At 40.1% G+C, this 27,467-nt stretch overlaps 1 protein-coding gene across 1 annotated transcript; it reads left to right on the forward strand.

The window, feature by feature from the left end:
- Positions 1-542: 542 nt before the first annotated feature.
- On the forward strand, positions 543-27,118 carry LOC145783671 (glutamate dehydrogenase, mitochondrial-like). The gene is made up of 16 exons (XM_082595559.1): positions 543-640; positions 8,234-8,359; positions 10,603-10,711; positions 11,132-11,225; positions 11,418-11,498; positions 11,950-12,069; positions 12,842-13,017; positions 14,047-14,083; positions 14,179-14,284; positions 14,676-14,769; positions 15,205-15,345; positions 15,789-15,869; positions 16,615-16,738; positions 17,714-17,805; positions 25,346-25,408; positions 26,496-27,118. Exons 1-16 carry the CDS (start codon positions 573-575, stop codon positions 26,613-26,615), a joined length of 1,632 nt encoding a protein of 543 aa, XP_082451685.1. The 5' UTR covers positions 543-572; the 3' UTR covers positions 26,616-27,118.
- The last annotated feature ends 349 nt before the right edge of the window (positions 27,119-27,467 follow it).

Here is a 27,467-nt window from a genome sequence, read left to right on the forward strand (position 1 = left end):
TGCGGTCGTTTTAAAACTTCTCTAGATAACCAACGTACCTCAGAATGATACAAAAGTACTCCGTAATCTGACACTACTTCTTGACAGAGCACTTTAAAAGTACGGTGGTTTACAGATCTGCTTTTGATGAAATTAACGACTTTCACGCAATTCGTCAGAATTTCTTTGAGACTTGCTGGTAAGGTTTTTGCTGCTAAGGCGTACCTGTGCAAAAAGCAATGGGAACCAACCACGCGAGGAGCTTGGTTTTTTGCTAAAGCAGCAAATCCGGATTTGTTTCCGAGCATAGCTGGTGCTCCATCCGTGCATATAGAACAAAGTTTTTTCTTCCAAAATTTGTTAAGGTAATCACGGACCCCCAAATGCTTTCTCACGGACCCCCAAGGGGTCCGCGAACCCCAGGTTGGGAACCGCTGTATTAGAATGATATCACATAGATATCTATTAGAATGATATTTTTCACTTATAAAGCCAAAGGTATTTATTTTATTGTTATAGGCCTATCTGTTAGGTTTGTTTTAAGTTTTTTTTTTTAAGTGGTGTGCTGCTGTAAGCTAACATCAGCTAATAAAATGTTACGCCATTTGATGTTCTTGAAGCCATTACGGAAAGAAGCAATTTTCTCACTGCCATATGCCAGGTACAGTACTAACAAAACTTTTAAAATTAGTGTATTATTCAGTTAGTTCCAAACCAAATTATTGTGTAATGCCAACAGACATGATATATCTTGAATGATACACCAGGGTATCATAATGTATATATGTATACTTGTTCCAGACGGTTGTTCGCCTGGTCAAACGTCATGTAGAAACCGTTCGGGTCTACTGAATATTACGTCATGGAAATTCCTAAAACATGAGCCAAAATTGCACCATCGTCCGTAAGACCTGTGTCAAACCTGTTGAAACCGGTTTAAACATGAAATGTTGCGTCGCGCTACTGCTGGCGTGCCTTTGAGTTATCACAAATTTTTCTGATTCATTCTCGAAGTTGTTTGTTGGAAGTCGGTCGCACATTTAACTGGTTTATTTGGTGCTTGCTAGCTGGACAAATTCTCTGTCTTTTATCCAAGTAATCTGTATCGTAGTGACAGTTTTAGAGGTGTATCGCGTTGCACCCCATTTCGATAGCCGCGGGCTAATTTTACAGAAATACACTGTTTGAAAAGAAGTTCAAGTGTGTGTTTCTTCGGTCATTATATACAGACGAACGGATTCGGGAACTTTATGTTAAAATTTTCCCACGAAGAGATTATGGTTTACCGCTGTGACCATAAAAAATAAAAGACGAGTTCTTGTTAGCTGGTGGGCCAAGAAGCACTTGAAGGCATAAAAAATAAAAGACGATTTTTGTCAGTTGGTAGGTCAATAAGAAATTAAAGCAAGAAAAATAAAAGACGAGTTCTTGTTAGCTGGTAGGCCAAGAAGCACTAGAAGCACACAAAAAATAAAAGACGAGTTCTTGTTAGCTGGTAGGCCAAGAAGCACTTGAAGGCATAAAAATAAACGACGTGTTTGTTGTCAGCTAGTGCAGAAGAACTACTTAGAAGTACAAGAAATAATAAAAGAAGATTTGTTGGTTGGTAGTCTACACTCTTACAGAAGCAAAGAAAAGTAAAGACATTTCTTCTCAGTTTGGTACTGAAGAAAAATAACTTTGACATTCATTGGCAAGAAAGAAGATTAAAGACAATCCATCTGTGCTTGTAGATTCAAGTGGAAGAATCCAAGCAAGTTTTGTGGACTTTAGGACTTCATACCCGTACAGCTACGGTATCGTGCATTTAAATTCTTTTTTGTATTTTTACGGTCTTTGCAGTTAAGTTTTTTATAACTACTGTAGCCTAATAATTTTGTGTGTTTGTGTAACTTTGTGTAACTGAAGGTGTTGCGACCGTGCCAAATTTTTTTCAACTCAATAACTTACTTCGATCACAAGCACGTTTTAACGTTCGCGTTTTGTCGCTTCTACCTTTTTCTTGACCTTTGCTATGTTGATGTGTATTGTTTTGATATGATGGTCAGAAATAAAAAAACAACTGAACTGAACTGAACTGAACTTAATTTTTTTTTTAATTGTTAAATTTAGCCCCAACATTTAATATGTCTACACTCGGTGGCGACAGGGACTCGACCGCCGTAGACTCGACTGAGTTTAAGCCTGATGATGTTCTTTGCGGTCGGGCAGGCCATTCTGGGGAGGGACCCAGTAACGATGAGGCTAAGTCAGTTCGAAAGGCCCGGCATCTTAGAAGGGATATTTTGACTGAAATTGGGGGACTTTCTGTAGCCCTAGGTTCTTTGAGTGATAAGCAGGAACTGTTAATTTTTAGATCTAAGTTATCTACTTTAGAAGAGGAATTACGGCATTTCCATGCTCTTTTGACTAAAATCTTTAACTCTGCAATCTTGGCAGAACTTCGTGATAGGGTAGATCCCGAATTTAACTCGTTAAAAAATAACTTTGAACAAAAAGAAAGTGAGTTCTCAGATATGTTGGATGCTGACATACATCCTGAGGATAGCGCCTCAAATGTAAGCACTAGGATGTCTAGGACTTCGTCTCGGATAGTGGCACAAATTAACCTGCAGCTAAGACGAGAGGAGCTCCAGATACAAGCTGACGCCGAAGCGAGAGCTGCTGAGGCTGCCGCGAGAGCTGAGGCCATTCGAGCTGAGGCTGCCACGAGAGCTGAGGCCGAAGCGAGAGCAGCTGAGGCCGCCGCGAGAGTTGCTGAGTTCGCACTCAAAGACGCTCAGTTGAGGGCTGAACAACGTAAAGAGGTAGTTTTAGCTGAATATCGATCAGAGGTGGGCTCTCGGCGTAGCTCTAAGAAGGGCTCTTCTAGGCATTCCAGAAATGAACATCAATCGCAGTTTAATTTACATAACCTTTTCCAAACGCCCGTTCAACCTGTGAGTGGACCAGGGCAATCCACACGTTTTCCAGCTGTTTCAGGAGGTCTCGGGGCCGCGGCTAAGGGTCTTCCGAATGCTGTAGAGCCAAGGTCTGCGAATTACAACCGAACTCCTCCCCCAGAGCGTACAGGTCACGGGGCCGCCATTAGTAGTAATGCTTTGCCCCCTTCACAGTTTTCTGCGTCGCTAGGTTTTGATCGCCCAGCTACACGTAATTTGGGTGGTTGTGAGAGGCGTATCGCGTCTCCTGATTTTAACGTGTGTGAGGATCGTGATCGGGCTGTGCATGTGACTGAGCCCACTCAGCCCCTTAAGGGATATAGCTTGTCTTCTCCCGCTAAATCGAGTTCTCAACAGCAGGATTGCTTTTTTGAATACCAAAATAGTAGGACGTTTTTCGATAAGGCGGCCTTGATTGGTTACGATGGTAATAATATGCCATTTATCTTCTTTAAAAATCGTGTTACGGCCTTAATGGCAGCTTCGCCCTTTAAGGGGACTCGTTTGACTTTGTTACAAGCAGCTTGTGTTAGGACAGCTGCGCAAACGATTGCTAATTTGGTTTCTGACACCCCTGGCTTGTCAGAGGAAGACAGGATAGAAATGTCGTTAGCTCGCTTGTCCCAGCGTTTTGGGGTTCGTGGAGGTCTTTTTGCAGAACCAGAAATTAGAAAGTATCGCTATGGTAGCAAATTGACTTCGACCTCTTCCAGTGATCTGAAAGAGTTTAAAGATGAATTATCGCAGTGTTTGCTTTACGCGCAAGCTTATGGTCAGCGTGACAAATTGGAAGGACGTTTTGTTTTGGATTTGGCTAAGCGACTCCCGTTTGACGCTAAGCAGCGTTATCTTGACTTTTTAGGTGATCAGTATGGTAGCACTGATGAGCCTACTTTTCAGAGTTTGTTTGAATTTGTAGTACCGGAGGAAACGCGTAAGTCGACTGATTTTAGCATTATGCTAATGGGCGATTCTGGTGAGTCGCAGCAATTTAAAAAGTTTGGCAAAGGAAAATTGCCTTCATGTCCGGTTAGGCAGACGTCCGTAAAACCCCACGATGATGTGATGTCAGGGAGTTCGCAGTACTCGACTGTTGTTGGCGCACCGCGCGGTGGTGAAGCCAGACGTAAAAACCTACCGGCATGCATTTGTTGTTCGTCACGTGGTCAAGTTGAATATCATTTTTTGTCTAATTGTAAAGAATTTTTGCGCTTGACACCTAAAGATCGGAGAGATGTCATTGTGAAAGCTGGCAAATGCTTGAATTGTTTGCGCCAGCATATGGTTAGGGATTGCGTTCATGCAAATAACTGTCGTAAGTGTGGGCCTAACAACGATAGGAAACACTATTTTCTTCTGCATGATTTTTATGTGACGTCACGTGATTCTCTGGATTCGGTTGGAAAAGATGATGCTCGTGCCAGAGTTCCTGTGCGTAATGTTAAGATTGGAAATGTTAAAGCAGCCTTTAACCGAGTTACTGCTGCTCGTGTTTTGAATCCAATGACTGGCAAATCGAAGTTGGTGTATTGTCAGCATGATCCTGGTTCGCAGTTGACGTTTGTTTCGAGTGATTTGGTGTGTGAACTTGATCTTAAACCGTACGATAAAGCGTCGTTTAAAATGGATACCCTGGCTGGTCAGAAAGCTACTTGTGCTGACCTTGTCAAACTCAACATCCAGTCGTTAGAGACAGATGAACTGTTTTGTGATATAACTTCGGTGGTTAACCCAGCTTGGGCTGACGATGTTAAAACTTTACCGCATAAACAAGATTTAAATGGTTTCCGTCATTTTCATGACGTGAATATGTTTCATTTGAATGATTGTAGTACTGTAGATGTACTGATTGGCAACGACAACGCTTATTTGATGTGGGCAAAAGTAGAACGTGTTGGTGAAAATCGTAGTGAACCGCATGCTTTACTCACTCCTCTCGGTTGGTTGGCTTGTGGTGGTAAGTCACCCTTAGAGGAAAGCGTTGCTAAAGTGTGCAGAGTGCAGACGTCTTCAGAGTCGGATGTCATCTCTGGCTTTCAGCGTAAAATTGAGTCTCGTGATATGGAAATAGCAGACCTGAATAAAGTCATTCAGGATTTGACGTTGCAAAATGAAACCTGTGAATTGTCTCGCAATGATAAGTTGGCTAGAGAACTTGTTGAACCGAATATTGAGTTGAAAGATGGTCGATTTGAGATACCTGTTCCGTTGAAGGAAGATATTGATCTACCTAACAATTTTGTGTTGGCGTCAGATAGAGTTGCTGCTTTAAGGAAGAAGGCTTTAAAACAACCTGAACTTTGTGATTTCCTTACTGACACCATGAAAGATCTTAAATCAAATGGCTATATTGAGCGTACTGGTGAAGCAGGAAATGTCAAGGGATTTGAATGGTATTTACCATACTTTGTTACGTCACAATTAAAAAAGCGCATTGTTTACGATGGCAAGTCTGAATTTCGAGGAACTTGTGTTAATGATGTAATGTTTTCGTGTCCTGACTTGTTAAACCCTCTGGTAGATGTCTTGGCTAGATTTCGGCTTGGTAGATCTGGTCTCATGGCTGATGTGACTAAATGCTTCTTTCAAATAAAGTTACCCGAGTTGATAGAATCAGCTGAATTTCACAACGCCCTGAGACAGAGAGAGATAAACTGGGAATTTATACCTCCGTATGCTCCGGCGCAAGGTGGCGCCTGGGAGGCAATGGTTAAACAATTTAAAATTGCATTTTTTCACATTTTGAACTGCTTACGTACACAGGCAGTGCCGTTCGGATCGTGAATGAACGCCCTTTAGTACCTTTGAGTGACGACCCTAGGGATTTTACTGTCATCACCCCTGCCTCACTTTTGACCCCATACTTAGACCCATACTGTGCTGTTGGGCAACCACATGATCGTGACCAATTAAGAAGGGATTATCGGTTCAATTTGTCACTTTCTCAGCAGTTTTGGAGTAAATGGATCGATTTTTACTTGCCAGGTCTTCAGGGCCGGAAAAAATGGCTAAAAATGGCCGAGAATTTGGAACCTGGTCAACTTGTAGTGGTAGGTTCTCTCCAGGACATTGGTAAACGTGGGAAGTATCAACTTGGGAGGGTGCATGAGGTAGTTCCACAAATTAGGAAAGGGAAGCCTGTGGTTCGTAGAGCTAAAGTTGCCGTCTGCAACTATGATGAGAGTATGGGGAAAGTGAAAGTAGACTATGTGTTGAGGGATATTTCGTGCCTCGCCCCCGTAAAGAACACCTAAGTGTTAGGGTTTGAGCCTGGTTTTGTCTGCGGTGGCCGACACTTGTCTGAGCCCAGAACAGTCGGTTATTATCGCAATCATTGTATATAGCATCATTTTTTGCGTGTACCTAATACCTATGGTACCAATTTCATGTATCGTCGTGTTCTTATTGCTGTTCATTCTTTGCATGCCCTTTGTATTTGCGTATTAACTTAACGTGAGTGACTCAAACAATTTGTGTATCATGTGTTTTTATTCATTGGCTCACAATTGTCGTCAATTCTTTTTTAGTTATGCCATGTCAGACTGTCATAACTAGGGGCCGCTATGTTCCAGACGGTTGTTCGCCTGGTCAAACGTCATGTAGAAACCGTTCGGGTCTACTGAATATTACGTCATGGAAATTCCTAAAACATGAGCCAAAATTGCACCATCGTCCGTAAGACCTGTGTCAAACCTGTTGAAACCGGTTTAAACATGAAATGTTGCGTCGCGCTACTGCTGGCGTGCCTTTGAGTTATCACAAATTTTTCTGATTCATTTTCGAAGTTGTTTGTTGGAAGTCGGTCGCACATTTAACTGGTTTATTTGGTGCTTGCTAGCTGGACAAATTCTCCGTCTTTTATCCAAGTAATCTGTATCGTAGTGACAGTTTTAGAGGTGTATCGCGTTGCACCCCATTTCGATAGCCGCGGGCTAATTTTACAGAAATACACTGTTTGAAAAGAAGTTCAAGTGTGTGTTTCTTCGGTCATTATATACAGACGAACGGATTCGGGAACTTTATGTTAAAATTTTCCCACGAAGAGATTATGGTTTTCCGCTGTGACCAATACTGTAGTTTCAAAACCATTGCTTTAAAGAGATTTTACTGAAAATTGTAGGCCTAAACATCGAGATGTCTAAAATCATCCTGTCTGGTCAAGCAGACCTTTCTGCTTTCCTTCTCAACTTGCCTTTTTCATATGTATATTTTTGTCTTCCTTGCTTCCTTCAACCTTCCTCTTGCAACTTCAGTGTTCTTCTCAAAACTTCATCCCTCCTCAAAACATCTCCATACCACCTCACTCCAGTCGCTTTCACCAAGTTATCAACATTTTCATCCAACCTAAGCAAGTTCATAAGCTTATCGGTATTCTTCTTGTCCATCAGCTTCACACCACACATTGCCCTCACCATCACTCTCTGACCTTCTCATAATTGCTAACTCATTTTCCTGTATGCACCATGTCTCACTTTTGTACGGCATTGCAGATCACATGCAACCAGTATAGATTCTTCTCATTGCCACATAACAACACTCAACACTTCTGGAATAACTTTACTCTTGCCTCTTCACAATCACCACTGGTATTCAAACTATCTTACCTATCTCTTAAATAGCAAAAGACATTCACCAATTCCACTTCATCTTTCAGCTTTTCAACAGCACTGACTTCAATCTTCTTGCATCGTTCACATTCAAAACAACCTCTGAATCTGCATGTCACCCTTTTAATCTTTGCACCCTCTTAATCTTCCATGTATCCACTTCCTACATTTTGTAATAGAATAATAATAGAATTTGACATCACTATTCCAACACATATACCACAGTTTTGCTCATCATCACATCTTCCTTTTCACTTGTTATCGCCTTTATCATGTGTACCTGTATATTATTTGATAAAAAGACTAATTCTTAAACAGTTCTATTTTTGCAACCAGGGGCATAGTCTGGGGGCCAGAGAGGACAATTGCCCCCCTGAAATATTTTGAACAAAAGTTATACTTTCTGTTACAGCAGCATTTGTTTTTCTATGGACTTTGCCTTAGGTTGAAAGTACTTTCAAAATGCTCCATTTTTAGGTTGTTTTTTTTTTCTGGGAGGGCCTCCAGAACCCTCCCATTTAGATGCTTTGCTTTTGTTGACTCGTTGCCAGGCTCACTGACCTGTACAATCATATTCATTTGTACCCCCACAATTTTTTGCTGGCTATGCCCCTGTTTACAACTAATACATTGCTGAGCTGATGCGTACACATATAGCGTGTATCGTGCAATATTCAATATTTAATTAATGTTTTGTACTTTTAGTAAACTACCATACAGTACAGCAACCCGCGACGACGATGACCCTAACTTTTATAAAATGGTCGGAACCTTTTTTGAAAAAGGAGCAAAGCTGGTCGAAGACAAGCTTGTAGACCAACTATCTGGACCGTAAGTGTTTATCACCAGCCACCACCTTCTAAAAATGTTTCTAATAAACAGTTTACCAGCTTCATTTTTTAATCACAAATCGATTTTGCTATCACAGCATCCTCAGTATGATTATATCAAGAGCCAGGATTGACATGATCACTCTTAAGATGATCATACTGAGGATGCTAGTAAACTGTTTGTTGCGTGGAGTAACATATTATATGGTCAGAGTCATTAACACAAGACAAGGTAGACTCACAGCAGTCCTTTTTTATTGAGCTCATTAACAAACCGCACAATTTTGGACACATTAAGCTGTTAAGCTTGTTATCGAAGGACAATGTTTCGCCGTTCCCCGGCACATGAACGGCTGTATCATGGCTACAAATTGCTAAATCTATTGAAACAGCACACAACAATTGCTAACAACCACCAACCGCATGTCATGCGTGTAGTTGTTTAAACAGGCACGTATTTGGACTTTCAGATTTCATGCTGTTAGCAATCATTATCACTGAATCTAATACATTTTGCAGTGGGATTAGTAAGGATTTGGTAGCAAGTGCATATCTGTGAATAACACAATGTGTACCGGTATTTTTTGCTTGGGGTGTAAGTTATTTAACTTTTTTCAAAGCCTCAATATGAACACGACATAGCTGGAGCTCCATCGGTAGCCTACAAGCTTTTTTTCCATTTCAGATTTGTTGAATCAAAAAGGTTTTTGTTAGCATATAACTATTTTTGCGATTTCCTGAAAAGACTTTCGTGGCTCCCAGGATAAGAAATCCTGCCATACAAGCATAAAAGTAGTAATTATGGGCCAGACCAAATTAAGTGAATATGTTTTTGCAAGTTATGTTGTGGAGGCTCGGGCTTCTCACTATATTGGTTAGCATGTAACTTGAATGAAGAAGCTTCAAGATCAAGCGGCACTGGTTCGCCTCTCAGGGTGTGCGCTTGAACAATGCATTCTAAGGACTATGCCTTAATGCTTCAGATATATTTGGTTTTCATCTAGCTTGTTTATTTGTACTTTTTGCTATCCCTCTGTAAAGTTTTCCATTGAGAAGTAATGCTTTCTCTGGAAGACAATGTATCTCATTGTTGAGCATGTATCGGTTCATTTCTACGGGTTCACGTCCTTTAGGCGCAGACAGTTGGACACCTGCCAAATAGGTGCGCACACTGTGGCATCAGGATATTTTGGTGCGGTGCACTGTGGCACTTGGTCATTTAGGTGCTATTCGGTTTGTCAAATTTATCAGAAATGCTTGATTGTGCGAGAGTTCTTCTCGCTGTGTTTTAAAATGAAATTCACTTTGTAAACGTAGAGGGAAGAGATGTAAAAGTAGCGGGAAGAACTGTTCCCAAATGTAATTTCTTGTCTCCTTAAAATTACTTTAAATTTTGCCACGACTTCCCGTCTATCAACACTGAATAGAAGTTACTGCAAACAGGCTACCACTTGTGTTGACCGGAAGGAAGCAACATTGTCAAATTATGTGTTTACAGCTAGAAACCATTCGTTCATTGATTGTGTGCACTGTGTAATACCTGGCTATGCAAGTAGCTACAGCCTAAAACCCTCTACTACGGTACTGTTGATATAAGCACATCTCTGCAGGACTTATGCACCTGGTTATAAGTTGCAAGCATAATGGTGCGACTTTGCTTAATCGATGCTGTTTTGCAATTCTGCTTTGTTGCAAATGACTAGCTGGTATGGAAGTTACCAATTTTTTGATCGACGTAAATGTAGGCTATGTTTTATCGTCTTTAACCTTAGTCGGGATTTTTTACAGAAAACTAAGTTACTGTTCACTCAAGCTTACCACCCGCTTGAACATCTGCTGTGTTTTTTACTGATGTCTACTGTGTCTAGTGTAGTTATTATTTGACTTACCTGGAAGTGAACTCAGTCATGTCCTTAAACTTAAATAATTTATTGATAAAGCTTTCACCGACGCAAACTTGGACTAATAACAAATAAATGCCGGACACGCGCATTAACAAGACTGAATTTTTCTGTTCAATATAACATTTGTGTGAAAAGCATTGCCCTATCTGCCAAGTTGATTTAATCTGCAGTATTACCATCAAGCACCTAATGAAATAGACTTTTCTGGTAATAGCACCTAAGTGACCGGTCGCCACAGTGCGCCGCATCTAAATATCCTGACGTCACAGCGTGCGCACCTACTTGGTGGGTGCCTAAAAGACGTGGTCCGATTTCTACGGTTTTTCATGTCATGTTCCAGAATTGATACCAAAGCACGCCCACATATAAAATCCGTCAGCTTGGATGCTCAACGCCAAAGAGTGCAAGGAATATTTCGTATAATGCGCCCATGCAATCATGTTTTACAGGTTGGTAATTTCTATGCAGTTATGATGGACCGAGCAGTGAATTTCCGCGGCTTTTCCTTAACAGTAAACTTATTTTATTGTCCATCTTACTGTCGTAGTTGAGTGTGGCTCGATTTCGGATCAAGCGTCAGCTAATTGGCTTGTAAAATATTATAATTATTGGTTTGACAACCGGCTGGAAAAGTAAATCACAAGTTAAATATCGATCAGTCATCCGACCATCAATGAAGTAATTTCCTTGATCAATTTTAACTAAAGTAACTGGGATATTCAAACAGTTGCTTCGCTCATTAATCACATAGGGTCAAGCTAAACGTGTTGACTCACTCTTTGCGTACGTTGCCGGGCTATTCACTAACTGCAAATATCGACGCAAATATTTTTCATGCATCTTTTGTTATCCACACTTTCGATTTCTAGACAACTTACCCACTGAAACGTGACAATGGGGAACACGAAGTGATCACGGGATACAGAGCGCAGCACAGTCAGCACCGGACGCCGTGCAAAGGAGGTGTGTTGAATGGATATTGGTTACCCAAGGAAGTAATTAACATAGCCATGATACATAGGACTAGTGGAAATGTTCTTTCCGTTTTTTTGGTTTGCACTGCCAGCAAATTTAGATGACAAGCAATCTCAAAATTGTGTGATAGACATCATCTGATGGTGTGTTCTATTTCTCATTTGTGCATCTCTTCTCCAGGAATGAGGTTCGCTCCGGATGTTGACGTGGATGAAGTGAAAGCGCTTGCATCATTAATGACCTGGAAGTGTGCAGTTGTTGGTCAGTCGTCACTCTGTTTGCAACATCATTCATATATGGACTAGTGGCCGCTTTAAAATGATTCCAGCTCCCCTTTGAGCGGTTCTTTGAATGACAACAATGGCGAATATATTGTTTAGAAAGCTCAGATTGCTTGAAACTGTATTGACGAAAGCGTTTCTTCCATATGATTTTACACAATCATGTTATTCATAATAATGGTTTCACCAGATCTTTTGCATGTGCTCGTCTTGTGACTGTTTCTCACCTCATCAGCATATTGCTGAGAAATTGTTGTTATCACGGCACGTCTGCAATAAACACGACAGAAAACAATCCTAGTGAAAAACCTAATTCAATTTTGCAAATCTAAAAAGTAGAAGAATACATAATGTAAAATATCACCAATAACAGTTTGTAAGGTCTCAAAACTTACTTAGTTCTAGCGCGGTTATGACTTCTTCTGTTCCAGATGTTCCTTTTGGTGGCGCTAAAGCTGGCATAAAGATCGATCCGAGGCTTTACTCTGAAAGGGAGTTGGAAAAAATTACCCGAAGGTTTGCTATGGAATTAGCTAAGAAAGGATTTTTAGGTGAGTGAATTGCTTTTTGGTCAGTGTTTAACTGTAATTTCGCAATGATATCCGTAGAATTTTTGGAAACTTCTTTCCGTATTGCAATTTAATGGAGTATATATAAAAAAGCGTTTGACATTTGGGATCATCATAAGTATTCATTACTGGTTTTTGCTGACATAAATCTTACAAAGAAAACTTTAAAAAGCAAATACTGCAATACGATATTTTCGCTTGTGCAAGACACAAAATAAGTACTAGAACAACCATTTGGTTCTTTTGTCGATCTGTGGCTTTCAATTAGCCATGCTGCAAATGAGATAATTGTAGCAGTGTTGCCAGACCCCGCTAAATGCATTTTTCCACTTTCGCTTCAAAGATTTTCCGATTACATTCTTATAGCACCAGCCATGTTGCGTTGCAGTGTGTCTGTAAAAACTAACAAAGTTTTCGTCTTTTCGACGGTATGTGTTGTCAAGTTTGTGTTGTTCGCTGAGGAAAAAGGTGGCCTTCTCAAGTGTCGGTGGCCAACTGCCATGCTCGGAAATTTTCCCAAACGTAATTCCTTGTGCCCTTGAAATTACTTTAAATTTTGCCACGATTTCCCGTCTGTCAACACGGAATAGAAGTTACTGCAAACAGGCTACACACTTGTGTTGACCAGAAGGGCGCAACATTGTGAAATTATGTGTTCACAACTAGAAAACATTCGTTCACTGATACGACCAGTATTGTAAAGACTTGATTCTTGGTAGAGGACAAACTAAAAGTAGTCGCATTTGATCAACAGGGCCAGGTATTGACGTCCCTGCACCTGACATGAACACTGGAGCACGGGAAATGTCGTGGATGGCTGATACTTACGCTATGACGACCGGTCATGGTGACGTGAATGCTAACGCATGCGTGACGGGGAAGCCAATCACACAAGGAGGAATTCACGGTAGAGTGTCCGCCACCGGAAGAGTGAGTTTGTATTGATGAAATACTTCAATTGTTTTCATTTTTGGTTGTGGTTCCGAAGCAGTTGTTGTTTGGCTTCGAAAACAAATAACTTTGAAAATGTAAATGAAAATACCATCACTCTGAAGATCTCATACTCCCGCTCGAAATTGAGCTATTGCGTGAAAAATGCTGAAATGCTTTCCATCCAATTCATAGCGTTTAATGCGCTTTATACAGTAATGCTCTGCAGTCTGCAGTATTTGCATTGAGTACGTTACTGCTGCGTTAATATCAGTTTATTGCAAATGCTCTGGTGCCCTTTGAGAGTTCGTTATAATTTCCATAGAAAGTATGAATTCAGTTTACTAGATCGTGAATTGATAATCTCCAAATAATTCAATCAGTTACCGATTTTGTCTTCATTTTGTTTTTGTAAATTCATTAAAATCTAACTGACCGGAGTGCACTAAAAAAAAATTGAAAAATTTTGCTGCTGCTAAACTCGCGTTTGATACATTATAATTATATGCGTGCAAACTGGCAACATCGAAAAAGAGCTGTAGACTTTGAAAACTATATGTATATATGATGTGATACAAAGTTAAGAGTTAAGTATTTCGTTGGCAGTAATAATCTGGTATGGTGGCAGTAATAATCCGAGTGGTGTAATAATCCGTAGGCAGTAATAATCCGAGTGGTGAGAACACTGGAACGGCAGTCGAAAGGGCGCCGGTTCGACACCGCTCAAGAGCATGCGGCTGTGTCTGTGGCAGGACACTTAAAGGCATGCCTGAAATTGGACACGAAAATTGGCTTCCTTGCCTTCCCGTCCACTTAATCTAAATCTTCAACCACCTGGTGTAAGCCTGGATACGACAAACAAAAAAACATCTGGTTTTAGTACAGGGATGTCTGATGAACCACAGCCGTTTACTCAAAGTTTAGACCAGCTATGTCCAAGTTGAAAGATTTGTACGATCCCGTTGCACGGTGTTTCACGACAGCCTTACGCTCTTTTGTTTGGTTATTCATACTTAATTTCTATTTCAGGGAGTATTCCATGGCGTTGAATACTTCATCAACGAAGGTAAGTACAGACCTTTGTGTTGAATCAGAACGTTACAATTGCCGTTCTCAGCAGGTCGGTTGAATCGATGCTTCAAGTTCTTGTTGTTATTGCAGCTGAGTACATGAGTGCTGTCGGCACCACCCCAGGATTTCTTGGGAAAACTTTCATTATTCAGGGTTTCGGCAATGTCGGTTTGCACTCAATGAGATACCTACACAGGTCAGTCGTTTTGCCTTAGTGAAGTGGAATTCCTTACTGCACGTTGATCAATGTTGTTGAAAGTATTTCATCTGTGCAAGATGTCTATTAATTTGAGTGTCCTACAACTCAGCAGTTGTGAACTCAGCACATTGCAGTTGAGCAAGTGACAAGTGAGCTAGCAACATTTCAGCAAGTGGCTAAAATTGGTAAATGATGAACCGAAGCAAGTAAAACTAAGCAAGCCGATACTTGGCATGTAACAAGTCAGCAAATTCAGTTTAGCAAGCGATGACCAAGCAAGTCCGATGCTAGACGAAAATTACGTTTGCTGACTTGGGCAGTAGCTGAACTGTACTTGCTGACTTGTCGCATGCCGAGCACTACGACTACTTGTTACTTGATCTTTCAGACATGGAGCCAGATGCATTGGTGTTTTGGAACACGACGGGGCCATCATCAATTATGACGGAATCGACCCGCTTGAGCTGGAAGACTTTAAACTGGTACTGTGACGTTGAAATGCATACATTGTTTTTTGATCATGCAAAATGCCACAGATACATTAAATGCGCGATATAATTATCTGTTATATTTTGATCAGATCCTGTACTGTGATTTTTGGAATAGATTGTGCAGGCACTGACGCACTTACCTGCGTAATATCAATATTTAGACCGTTAAATAACTTACACAATTAAAGTTGTAGGCGAAGATTGAGTCGTTTTACGATCACCACGTTGGTAGTTGCATGCATCGTACCCGAGGCAGTGTTATGGTTTGCCCTCTCATCTGGGTCTATATCGCGCTGAAATCATATAAAGTTTTTGTATTCCTTGATCACACACGCGTCATACAGTTGGTTTTACGTGGCGTCACCATTATTCATATTAACCTTTAGCCCAACTCACCGTCACCGGCTTTCATTGCACTTCATCCAGGACCATGGCACGATCGTAGGCTTTCCCGGGGCGCAGATGTACAAGGGCGAGAGCATGCTAGAGGAAGAATGCGACATTTTGCTACCGTGTGCCAGAGAGAAGGTTATCACTGCTAAAAATGCGGGCCGGATCAAAGCCAAGGTGACGAACAGAAAAATGGCTTTAATTCTGGTTTGCAGCAATCGCATACACATTACAGTATAGAAACGAGAATTTCTGCATATGGAGTGTTAGATTGTTCTAATTTTCTTTTCTAAATTTATCTCATTTATATATTTTAACCGACTTTTTAGTCTGTTCTATTTTCAATTGTAGCATAATTTCTTGACAAGTATGACATTGACACTATGCTTGTTTGTCTGAAGTAGATGCAAAATGCTGAAGAATTTTGCGACTAGCAGTTTTTCAACAAGAAAGTAATTGCAACAAATTATTATTATCAATCAAATGAATCTTTATTACCAAGAGAAAAGTATTTATGTTCTAGCCCTAAGGGTGACAGGCATTTTGTTGAAAATTTAGATGCAGCTGACTGTGCATCTGATTGTCATTCTTTTCGACTAACTTGTTTTCTCGATTGGCAGATTATTGCTGAGGGAGCCAACGGCCCCACCACCCCCATGGCGGATAAAATTCTTCAGCAAAATCACAAGCTTGTTATTCCTGTAAGTATGCAGTCAGTCTAATCGACCTTGCCAGGGGGGTACTGCTACAGCGGATCGCTTTCAAATTGGGTCCTTATCCACTTACGGTGTTTATAATGTTTGAACGCTTTTATTTTGCATATGCGACTTTCCTATGCACTTTCTAGTGAATACATATTTTGAAGTGCAATCATGTTGTACAAGACGTCATCGTTTATTTGGGCAATCCCATGTTAGGCGGTACATTGTAATGCAACCATTTTATCAGAAAAACTTGCATTATCTATAAACCTTTTTTTAAACCTTTTTATGCATGTACTCTAAAAGATCGTCGTTTATATTATAGTGTTCACATTTTTCTTAAAATTATAAACCTGTCGATATTTTAAGCAAACAGATAAAGCCGCATACCTTGTCAGCATTTAAGAATATGTTTGCAACCATTTTCAGATCGTGCGCAGACGTACCACTTCATATTCGCAAGCTTTGCTTTGCAGTGCAAATTTAGTTGCGCTTGCTTTTAAGGTCTTGTTTGGTCGAAAGTGTTTGAAAAGCTAAGCTCTCAACTTTAGTTGTTTCAAGTTGCAAACTTACTCATCTGTCAAGTACCTGCCGGATGTCTTGTCAGAAAATACAAACAGCAGTGCATTATTGCTGAATATATTTGACATCGCCTGTAAACTAAAATTTTGTAACTCTACCCAGTTGTTCTAGAATGCCACGTAGATCATGTGAGGTCATCATCACCGTTCGATTGTTCCCGCAGGATTTGTACCTCAACGCTGGCGGCGTGACAGTGTCGTACTTCGAGTGGCTTAAGAACCTGAACCATGTCAGCTACGGGAGGCTAACCTTCAAGTACGAGAGAGATGCCAACTTCGACCTTCTAGGTGCCTCATGTTTTAGTGGAATAGTATTGAAACTCTCTTGGCAAAGTGCTTTTTTCAACACAGCTGATGGTGTTTTAGTGTGAAGGATGTTGTATGAGCATATCATCAAAGGTTTCATTTGGTGTATGCGTTCAGAGTTATTCGTCAACTTTATAAGTTGCAACTTATTCAAGGTATCGGTGCTGAGGGGAACAATGTATTGCTTCGATAGACGAGTCAAGCATACCTGGCGTTGGTTTGTTTCGCTGGATTGTCAAATGGCATCGATGAAAAATTTTATGATCAGCAAATCTCTCGCTTCTGGTTCATTACATTCAGCTGGTGATCGAGTGCTTTGCATAAATTTTTAGGAAAGGTCGTTACATATATGATGAAGCTTTTTGTCATAAACTAAACTTATGTTGTCATAAGCACACTGTGACATAAACTATATCACATTGTGTGTCCCGACCAAAGGAGTAGACGTTAGAATTGTATGAGACACTACACCAGGCATCCATTTAAAGATGGGGATTGTTTGGTGATTGTGTATTTTGATAGCGCGTTGGTAAATGCGTTTGCTTTTGGTAAAACAACACGATACCTGGTGTTGATAACCAGACCAGTCAAACTTTGGACAGGAAGTGGTTGTCTAGCTTAGAATGAAAACAACCAGCTGCACTTACTTCCTCTCAGCACTCGCGTCTTTGTTTTGTAGCTTTTGATGTGCTCACAAATCAGTTTAAGTTATTTTATATCAGTTCTTTGGTTTATATTGGTATTTACTTGCTTTGGTTCTAATTTCACTTATAAACTGATAAATTATAAAGTCTTTACTATTTTTGTTACTAAAATGTAAAGTGCATCAATTGTCCTTGAAACAACTACGAATGCGTTTACATTTTATAGTGGAACAGGCTTGAACGATTTTCTTTATCAATCGAATGGTGAACCTTGATCGATTGTTATTTGTTTCTTTATGTTAATTTGTTACAGACAGTGTGCAGAGAAGCTTAGAAAGCAAGTTTTGTAAATTCGGAGATAAAATTCCTGTCACTCCTTCGGAAGATTTCGCCAAAAAGATTGCGGTGAGGATCCTTCATAATCAATTAATCATTTTCAACATTATAAGCTAAACAAATATCTGCATTGCACGCTGCATATGTTTTATTTTGTACAACTTTCAAAGACAATACCTATATATGGGATGAAAGTGTTGTAAAGTTACGCAGTTACTAAACTGATGAATGGCATTTTGCAACCTCTAGTGCAGTGGTTCTCAACCTTTTTTTTAGCGCAGGGGCCAAATTTAAAGTCTGAATTTTGAAGGGTCGCAACTCAAGAAAACAAGTCATAAAAGAAACATATTAGGCCAACTATGAGACAACAAACACAAACAAGGCAATTGGATGTGAAACTTGATTTTGACTTTAAATTAGTTGGAATGCTTCTGTCAACTCCACATCTGACTGCAAATCTAGCAGCCCCAGCTGAAATTCCATTGGAGCGATAACTGCGTTTATTGCTATAGATGTTGCAAATATTTAGGTGGGGCACAGGAAAAATTGATACCGTTGATGCGACATTTAAGTTTATCAATGATGTCTCTAACAATTCTAACGTACCTTTCGAATGATCCGTTGACTGTGGTGCTCTGAAAGTGATGGAAAGTGTGTCGTTGAATCACGACTTCCAAAGACGAAGCTTTGCAATGAAGGCAGACACTGTGCTGTAGGCTACTAATCGCAACAGAACTTCTAATTGGGCTTCTTTGTCGAAAGTGTGTGGTAATATGAACCATGAATGCCAAAAGAGTAATCCATTGTTCGTTGCTCGGCTGAGGCATGATTTTCTTACATTCACCAAACGCCTTGATCTCCATCTAGGACAGTGGTTCTCAACGGGGGCGGTACCGCCCCCCAGGGGGTGTTTTGACTTTGTAGGGGGAGGTATGATTACTTCGGCTTAAGGGGAGGCGTTTTGATTATTAGGTGGCATTCTGGTTGAACCCATCTACCGCACAGCGTAACGATTTCATCAAAGAGCTTCTATCTTCGTGGTAGCATTTCCTACCTCATACCTGGTAGAAAAGGGATTCAGCTGTGTTGTTCTGCCACTATGCTACATACCAAACTGCGAAACCCACTTGACATATCCATAAGAGGTGATCTTCGAATGTTTCTCACTCACTTTACACCGGATGTGAAGAAGCTGGCACTTTCTCACCAAGTCCAAGGTTCACACTGACTACCAGTAGGCCTATACTGTTTTCATGCTTGCAAATATATATTTACTTTTTATCAAATATAGTTACTAGTCTCTGTCGTGTAATTTACGTTGTATGCTACAGTAGAAACTCCTGCCGCGTTCCACGCATAATGCCTTTGGCCAACGCAACTGTTCAGTTGGCGCTCCCACTCTGTTTACTTGCTTGTTATGTTGAGGTGCGGTTCAGGTTGATAATCTTATTGTCTGAAGTACTAAGCTTAATTCATTTGTTTATATTTATTTAGATGTTCCATTTAGTTTGTTAAAGCTAATATAAGCTTGCGTAATAAAGTATGTATTAGTTCACGACAATTTAACAAACTAATTGAAGATGGATAGCAAGTTTATAAAGCCCAGTTTGTTCAGCGCTGATCCCAACTCTAGTCAAGCTAGTAAAGAGTGGAAACATTGGCATCGAACATTCGCGAATTTTCTTGCAGCATTTCCAGCTGAACCAGAGATCAGTGATGACGATAAACTGCGATGTTTGATCGCCCACGTTGATAAGGATGTTTACGATTACATCAGTGAATGTAATACTTATGAGCTTGCAATAAGAACTTTAGAAAGATTATACGTGAAACCAAATAATCTCATATTTGCCAGACATTTTCTAATGACGTGCAAACAACAGACAGAACAGTCATTAGATGATTATGTATTAAACTTGAAGCGGCTATCTCGAGATTGCAATTATAAAGCCGTAACCGCGGAAGTTTGCCGCAATGAAGCGATTCGTGACGCTTTTATATCAGGGATATTGTCTGCATCAATACGTCAAAGACTCTTGGAAAATATTAGAGAAGAGACCATAACCCTCGATGCTATTTTTAATCAAGCTCGCTCATTAGATATTGCTCAGAAAAATTCTGATGCCTTTCTAGTTTCAAATCAACAGCAAACCTACTGCCAAGGAAACACATCAACATTTACCAACACGATACAGTGTTCTCAGAGAGAATCGGCTGAACAAGAGATTTCTTTGCGTGAAAGACTTCCGTTAAATGAAAGTTGTGCTGCAGCTGACTTGAAGAAAAAATGCTCCCACTGTGGCTGTCCTGACAATCATGGAAGAGAAAGATGCCCTGCGAAGAACAGTAAGTGCTATAAGTGTGGTTATCTTGGTCATTATGCAAGAGAGTGTCGTTCTCGTAGAAAACGAATTTCACAAAATCCGTCTAGTGCTTCTTTATTCTCCTTACATTCTGCTCCAAATAAAGTTAACTACACTGTGTGTATTAACGGTGTTACTGCAAGAGCACTTGTGGACACGGGTTCTACCCTAAGTCATGTGAGCAAACATTTTGCTTTAAAGAATGCAATTCCTATCGAACCGGAGTTTAATGAAATTGGTTTGGCCGTGAATAAAAAAACTTCACAAAGCGATGGATTTTCTACTGTTAAAGTTTACTTTCAAAGACGTGAATACGATAAAGTGAAACTTATCGTGCTTGATAATTTGTTAACGGACGTTATTCTGGGGCAGGACTTCTTGGCTCAGCATAAGCACGTAAAAATTAACTTTGGAGGTAGCGAAGCTCCTTTGTATCTGGGGGCACTAAAATGCGTGAAAACGGATATTTGTCCAAGATTGTTTCAACATTTATCGCCCAACTGTAAGCCTATTGTGACTAAGTCCAGAAAACAGTCTGCTGCTAACGAAAGGTTTATAACTGAAACTATACAAAAAGATCTTCAGCAAGGTGTAATTGAGCCAAGCACTGCACCATGGCGAGCTCAAGTCCTTGTGGTATCTGGAGAAAATCACAGGAAAAGAATGTGCATTGATTACAGTCAAACTATCAATAAGTTTACGTTGTTAGACGGATATCCATTGCCTAACATGCAAAATTTGGTCAACAAGATTGCTCACTATTCATTTTTTAGCACATTGGATCTGAAAAGTGCATACCATCAAGTTGAAATTCCTGTGGAAGATCGGCCTTATACAGCTTTTGAAGCCAATGGTAGATTGTATCAAAGCAAAAGACTATCGTTTGGATTAACAAATGCTGTACCTTGGTTTCAAAGAATTGTTGACAATATCATCGAGAGCAATGATTGTAAAGGCACATTTGCTTATTTGGACAATATTACCGTGTGCGGTAAGACAAAGGAAGAACATGATGAAAACCTTCAGCATTTCTTAACAGTTGCAAACAAGTGCAATCTCACTTTCAATAATGACAAGTGCACCTACTCCACGGACAAGATCAACTTACTGGGGTATGAAATAAGTAATGGCAGTTTAAGCCCTGATCGCGAAAGAGTGAAGTCGTTATTAGAAATGCCGGTTCCAACCTCAGCCAAAGAGCTACGACGAATTATTGGTCTTATGGCATATTATGCTCGATGGATACCGCAATATTCGGACAAAATAAAACCGCTTGTTGATAGTAATAGGTTTCCCCTGAGTGATCAAGCTATCTCGTGTTTTAACGAACTTCGGCAAGTCTTGGCAGAAGCCACTTTGAAGGTAATAGATGAAAACTTGCCCTTTTCAGTCGAAACTGATGCCTCGGATATTGCGTTGTCCGCAATATTACATCAGGCGGGAAGGCCTGTGGCGTTTTTTTCTCGGACCCTGAATTCGAACGAAAAGCGATATTCCAGTATCGAAAAAGAAGCTACTGCCATAATAGAAGCGGTTCGAAAGTGGTCTCATTTCCTTTTAGGCAGACATTTTACTTTGATCACTGATCAAAATTCAGTTGCTTTTATGTTCGACCACAGAAGAAGAGGAAAAGTAAAAAACGACAAGATAATGCGTTGGCGAGTCGAATTGGCACAGTATTCGTATGATATCGTGTATCGCGAAGGCAAACTTAACGTGGCATCTGATGCTTTATCTCGTGCGTATTGTGCCAGTACAACTGGGAACACACTGAAAGAAATTCATGAAAATTTGTGTCATCCGGGAGTTGTGAGAATGCAACATTTTGTAAGAACAATGAATTTGCCATACTCGATAGATGATGTGAAAAGATTGGTCACAAATTGCAAAGTTTGTTGTGAAGTGAAGCCAAGGTTTTACAAACCTCCAAAAGCTACATTGATTAAAGCAACGCAACCATTTGAACGATTGAGTATTGACTTTAAAGGACCATTGCCGTCAAATACTAAAAATCATTTCTTTTTAACTGTTGTTGATGAATTTTCGCGTTTCCCCTTTGTTTTTCCTTGTAGTAACACTACTTCTCATACCGTAATTATTTGTTTGAAATCTTTGTTCAACATGTTTGGTATGCCAGCCGTAGTGCATAGTGATAATGCAAAATGCTTTATATCCAAAGATATAAAACAGTTCTTAAGTGAGAGAGGCATATCCACAACACATTCGTCAGTGTATAATCCTCGTGGCAATTCACAGTGTGAACGTTATAATGGTGTTGTTTGGAATGCAATTAAGTTAGCTCTTCGTACTAAAAATTTAGAAATTTCACAATGGGAATTAGTTGTTCCTGAAGTATTGCATTCACTTCGATCGTTATTGTGCACATCCACAAATGAAACGCCTCACGAAAGACTTTTTAATTTTCCACGACGTTCAACTTTTGGGTTATGTGTACCTTCGTGGTTGACTGAAGAAGACAAGGTACTGGTAAAACGTTTTGTACGTAACAAGTACGATCCACTAGTGGACGAGGTTCAACTTGTGAATGCAAATCCAAACTATGCTGTGGTAAAGTTCCCAAATGGAAGGGAAGCAACTGTATCTGCCAGAGACTTGGCAGCGCCAGGACGAGACTTTGCCGACCCCGTCAACCCTGCTGAAGTGGAGAAATCGAATGAAGTGAACTCCAGAATTAGAAATGTTTCTGATGACGTCGAACGTGAAATTACCTGTGAGAGGAGCTCTGCAGACGATGGTGCGGTTATTAACACGCAACCTATTGAACCTAATGTTGAATTGCAAACACAGAAAAACTGGCGTTCTGTTCGTATAAAAAACCCGCCAAAAAGGCTGAACTACAATTGAGCGTTTGTGTATTTATTGTACTGTAATTTTTATGAAGGGGTGAGTGTCGTGTAATTTACGTTGTATGCTACAGTAGAAACTCCTGCCGCGTTCCACGCATAATGCCTTTGGCCAACGCAACTGTTCAGTTGGCGCTCCCACTCTGTTTACTTGCTTGTTATGTTGAGGTGCGGTTCAGGTTGATAATCTTATTGTCTGAAGTACTAAGCTTAATTCATTTGTTTATATTTATTTAGATGTTCCATTTAGTTTGTTAAAGCTAATATAAGCTTGCGTAATAAAGTATGTATTAGTTCACGACAGTCTCTAAAACCCTTAGTCCTTACAGCCTGTTTCACCCTAGAAGGGGGATCATTAAAAGGTCCTCATTCTAATAGAAATAGAATTCTATTTGAATAAGGACCTTTTGATGATCCCCCTTTTAAGGCAAAAACAGGGTTGTCAGACAGCTTTTGAAAAAAAGAGCCAAACACTGTCGAAAAAAGGGCCAAACTGGGTAAAAAAGAGCCAAATTGTTCAATAATGTTAATAACGTTGCTAATAAAACATAATAACGTTAACAACATTGCAACAACACAGTCTGCATTCTACAAGAACAATTCCAAATCTTCATCGTCTACAGTGTTTCCACTCGAATCTTTGGCATTGGCATAAACATTGTCAGCCTAAACACTGCCTAAAAAATCGTAATAACACTTTTCAGTCTCAATTTCCGAAAGACATCTATTTAAATAGCTAGTTTGATAGTATGTGCCAACTGCTTCCAAAAAGAGCCAAATATTGAAAACAAAGGGCCAAGGGGCCAAACAATTTTTTTGGGGGCCAACTACCTCTAAAAAAGGCCAAATTTCACAAATTTGGCCCCAAAAGGGCCAATCTGGCAAGCCTGGCAAAACAGGCTGTAAGGGTTTGGTTTTAGAGACTGGTAACTAGCCTATATTTGATGTAATTCGCTCTGCTTGGCTTTTTGCATGGCATTGAACACTTTTGTAATATTAATACTATTTGTTCTTTTATATTCACTTTTCGCGATTAATCGTTTTTGTTGGGGGGCGGTAACATTTTTCCAGTTGATGAAGGGGGCGTTGGGGCAAAAAAGGTTGAGAAACGCTGATCTAGGAGAACCATGTGGACTCGTGAAACCTTTTTAAAACAGATAGCACGAACCACTCAATGACAGTGAACATGAACACGTCTTCATAGTCAGCATCGACATCAGACAGATACTGCTACTAGCGGTAGTTAAACGCATTTGCACGAATTCCATTTACTGTTCATGTTACGATTTCTATCACATAAGAAATCTTCAGTGACTTAACAACGATATTTTCTTGGTGTAAAATACAGGGATGCCACATCACAGGGGTAATATTATCTTATTCACGGCATCTGATAACGAGTCCATGCAGATCTTGATTCTGCTCTGATATGGAAAGACATTCCTCTGTTGCAACTGAATCCAGTCTTGACGGGTCCAAATGTGCTTCGAGAAGACTTGCACTAATTTGGCGAAAGATATACACTACACTACATATCATTACCCTTTTGTTGTGCCGTGAATGGAACGCAAAATGGGAAATTTTTTGCAAATGTTAAAGTTTGGCGTAACTTTCCTGATAAACACAGCTAATTGCCCTGTAGCCTCTCCGTGGTGTGAAGTGTGGAAAAAAAAGTTATTACAATAAGGCATTTTCTTTGGACGCGCCTAAGTTATATGACAATGAATTTTCTCTATATCGGGCAGTTTTCCAGCACATATAATACTTTTTGCTGCACCTTTTTTGCATGTTACTTGTTTGGGGGCCGCTAAAAGAAAGTTTGATGGCCGTATGCAATGGGCCGCGGTTAAGAATCACTGCTCTACTGGAAGCTAACGTCGTGCTTTTTTTTCAAAATTGCGTCGAGGGCGTGGCCTGTGTCTGTTGAGTGCAAAGTATTCTTCTCCACGCCCTGCGACCCAGTGGGTTGGTAGAGTCTGTGTTCACGGCTACAAGGTCACACTTCACAAGGTTGTTCCAAAATATCTTTGGTCTAACTTATGCCTGCATCTAACCTATACGAGGTCCAGCTTGTGCTGCGCTTAATGTGCTCAATTAGAGAACTTTAACAGCGTGTCTTGTGGGTGTGAAAAACTAATCAAACTTAGTTTTCCTTTTTTGGAGTTGGCAGCCGCCTGGGTTTGATCAAAGCATTTATTGAGGTAAGGCAAAACGGTAACATTACCAAACAAAGCTCTTAGAAACTCAAACCCAGCCGGCTGCCAGTTTCTTTGAGAGTCTGAGGCCTAATATTGTAAAAACTAACCGCTTAAAGCTTAAAATGAAAATTCCTCTAAACGTCCTACATCGCAATGAGATATTCACTAATAACCATATTTATAGGGTGCATCTGAAAAAGACATCGTCCACTCTGGTTTGGCTTACACGATGGAACGATCGGCTAGGGTAAGTACAACTTATTTTGGTACATTTACAGTAAGCCATAGCAACTCCTTATCTTATGGCAGCTTGTACTTCCTTTGAGGTTCAGACAGGTTACCATTGATCCTGTTCATTGAATTGTATTTCACACAACACCTTAGCTGCTGGACTTTGCAGGGAAAGCACTGTACGGGAACCGCAACTTACGCCATGTTGGTTCTGAGAGTGGGTTATTTTTAAAGCAGTAGCTTATTTGTTAAATTTGTAGTATTGCAAGCTGCATCTTAATTGATTTGAACAGCTTCCAATTCCAAGCACCGTTGCAGTGAGGAGTTGATAGATTGAAGTTGTTGGGTTTTAGGATAGATTACTGTAAAACAAACAAGTATAGGTTTACTCCTGAAAAAGCATCTGACATCTCTTTCATTAAAGGCATACTAAAGGAAAATTTCAAACCGGAATTAAGCATTAAACTGAGTAAACTGAACATTCAAGAATACATTTCAAAAACAATTACCCAAAAAAATTTGTTTTTAATGGCGCTGGCAAGGCCCAAAGTCCAGTGTTTCATTTATTTTCATTTTTTTCAAAATGACCAAAACGTGCAAACACAGCTCAAGAATACGTCATAAAGTCCAGCAATAACAAAAACCACGTTACCAATCTGATGTTTTGAGCAAATTGTCTGCTGTTTTGATGTTAAAATGTGCTGTTTTGATGTAAATACATACATAGCCTACAGTCAAATCGCCCGCAGTAACAATTATTGCGTGATCGGTTGATTGCTAGACTTTATGACGTAGACTTTATGACGTTCTTTACAGTCGCACGCTTCGTTGCTCAGGCCAATGTCGTTTTGAAAGCTCTGACAAAAGCACGCGCACAATGGTGGTCAGACCGCAATGGGGCAAAATTTTATTGAAAATCGTTTTATGGTAGCAAGTTAAACACAAAGAACGTGGAAAATCGCCAAGTCAGGTTTTTCCTTTAATACCCCTTTAAACACACCCCATTCTGAGATGATAGTTTTGCAGACTGTAGCTCTAGAAAATCCTTTGTTGAAACGTATACGGTAGATCAATTCACTGACTGTTGTTTATGTTTTCTGCAGCAAATTGTCCGCACTGCTCGTACCTACAACCTGGGCTTGGATTTGCGAACAGCAGCGTACGTTAACGCCATCGACAAAGTTTTCAAAGTTTACAACGAAGCCGGATTTACATTTACCTAATTAGCACTTGTTGTTTTTAATAGCATATTTTTATTGAGAAATTACGTTATTTTTACGTTTGCCAGGCCTATATGCATTTCTATATAGGCGTATGAAAATAGCTTGTGCGCAAGGGCGTAGTCAGGGTAGGGCAAAATAAAGTTTTACTATTGATTTATACTGAAAGTACTCTCAGCATGCATAATTTTAAGGTAGGCTATATTTTTAAAATATCTTTGGGGAAACCTTCCATACACCCCTGTGAGTGCTCCGTCTTCAGTGATTCGTTGCCGGGCTCACTCACATGTGCAAAAATACTTATTTGCCCCACCCCCAAATTTTGTGCTGGCTACCCTCCTGCTCTGGCGTAACAATATGAAATTTGCCGAAGCAGTTCACACACTTTTACTAACAAGTAGCCTATTGAAGTTTAAGTTCCATGTTTTTGTTTTGTCTTGTGTTGTCCTTAGTTGTTATTCTTTTGAGATATTGAAGTATAAAATATATTCATCTGTATGAAAGTATTCTTTGTCAGAAACAACCTAATCTATCGATTATATCAAAAGCAGCCCACAACAAAGTACGGTACGTCTACTCGATTTAGTTACTTGCCAGACAAGGTTGAGTGTTGCCACTGTTGCGGCTACCTATTTTATGTAAATTCACAATCACTCGCTGGCGCCGCTAGTAATTTCTTTGTAGAAAGCGCATGACAGGAATAGATAGAACAGATGGTTAGCCCACATTAGATCAGCGAAACGGTTCCCATTGAATTTTAGGCTACTTCATCACAAAAACATAGTCTTTTTAACTAGCTGGCCTAACTAACATAGGCTATAAGCTTGGCTAAAGCCGCTAAGCCTATAGGCTTAA

Source organism: Aplidium turbinatum, chromosome 14 (genome assembly GCF_918807975.1).
Source record: "Aplidium turbinatum chromosome 14, kaAplTurb1.1, whole genome shotgun sequence".
NCBI classification, from domain to species: Eukaryota; Metazoa; Chordata; class Ascidiacea; order Aplousobranchia; family Polyclinidae; genus Aplidium; species Aplidium turbinatum.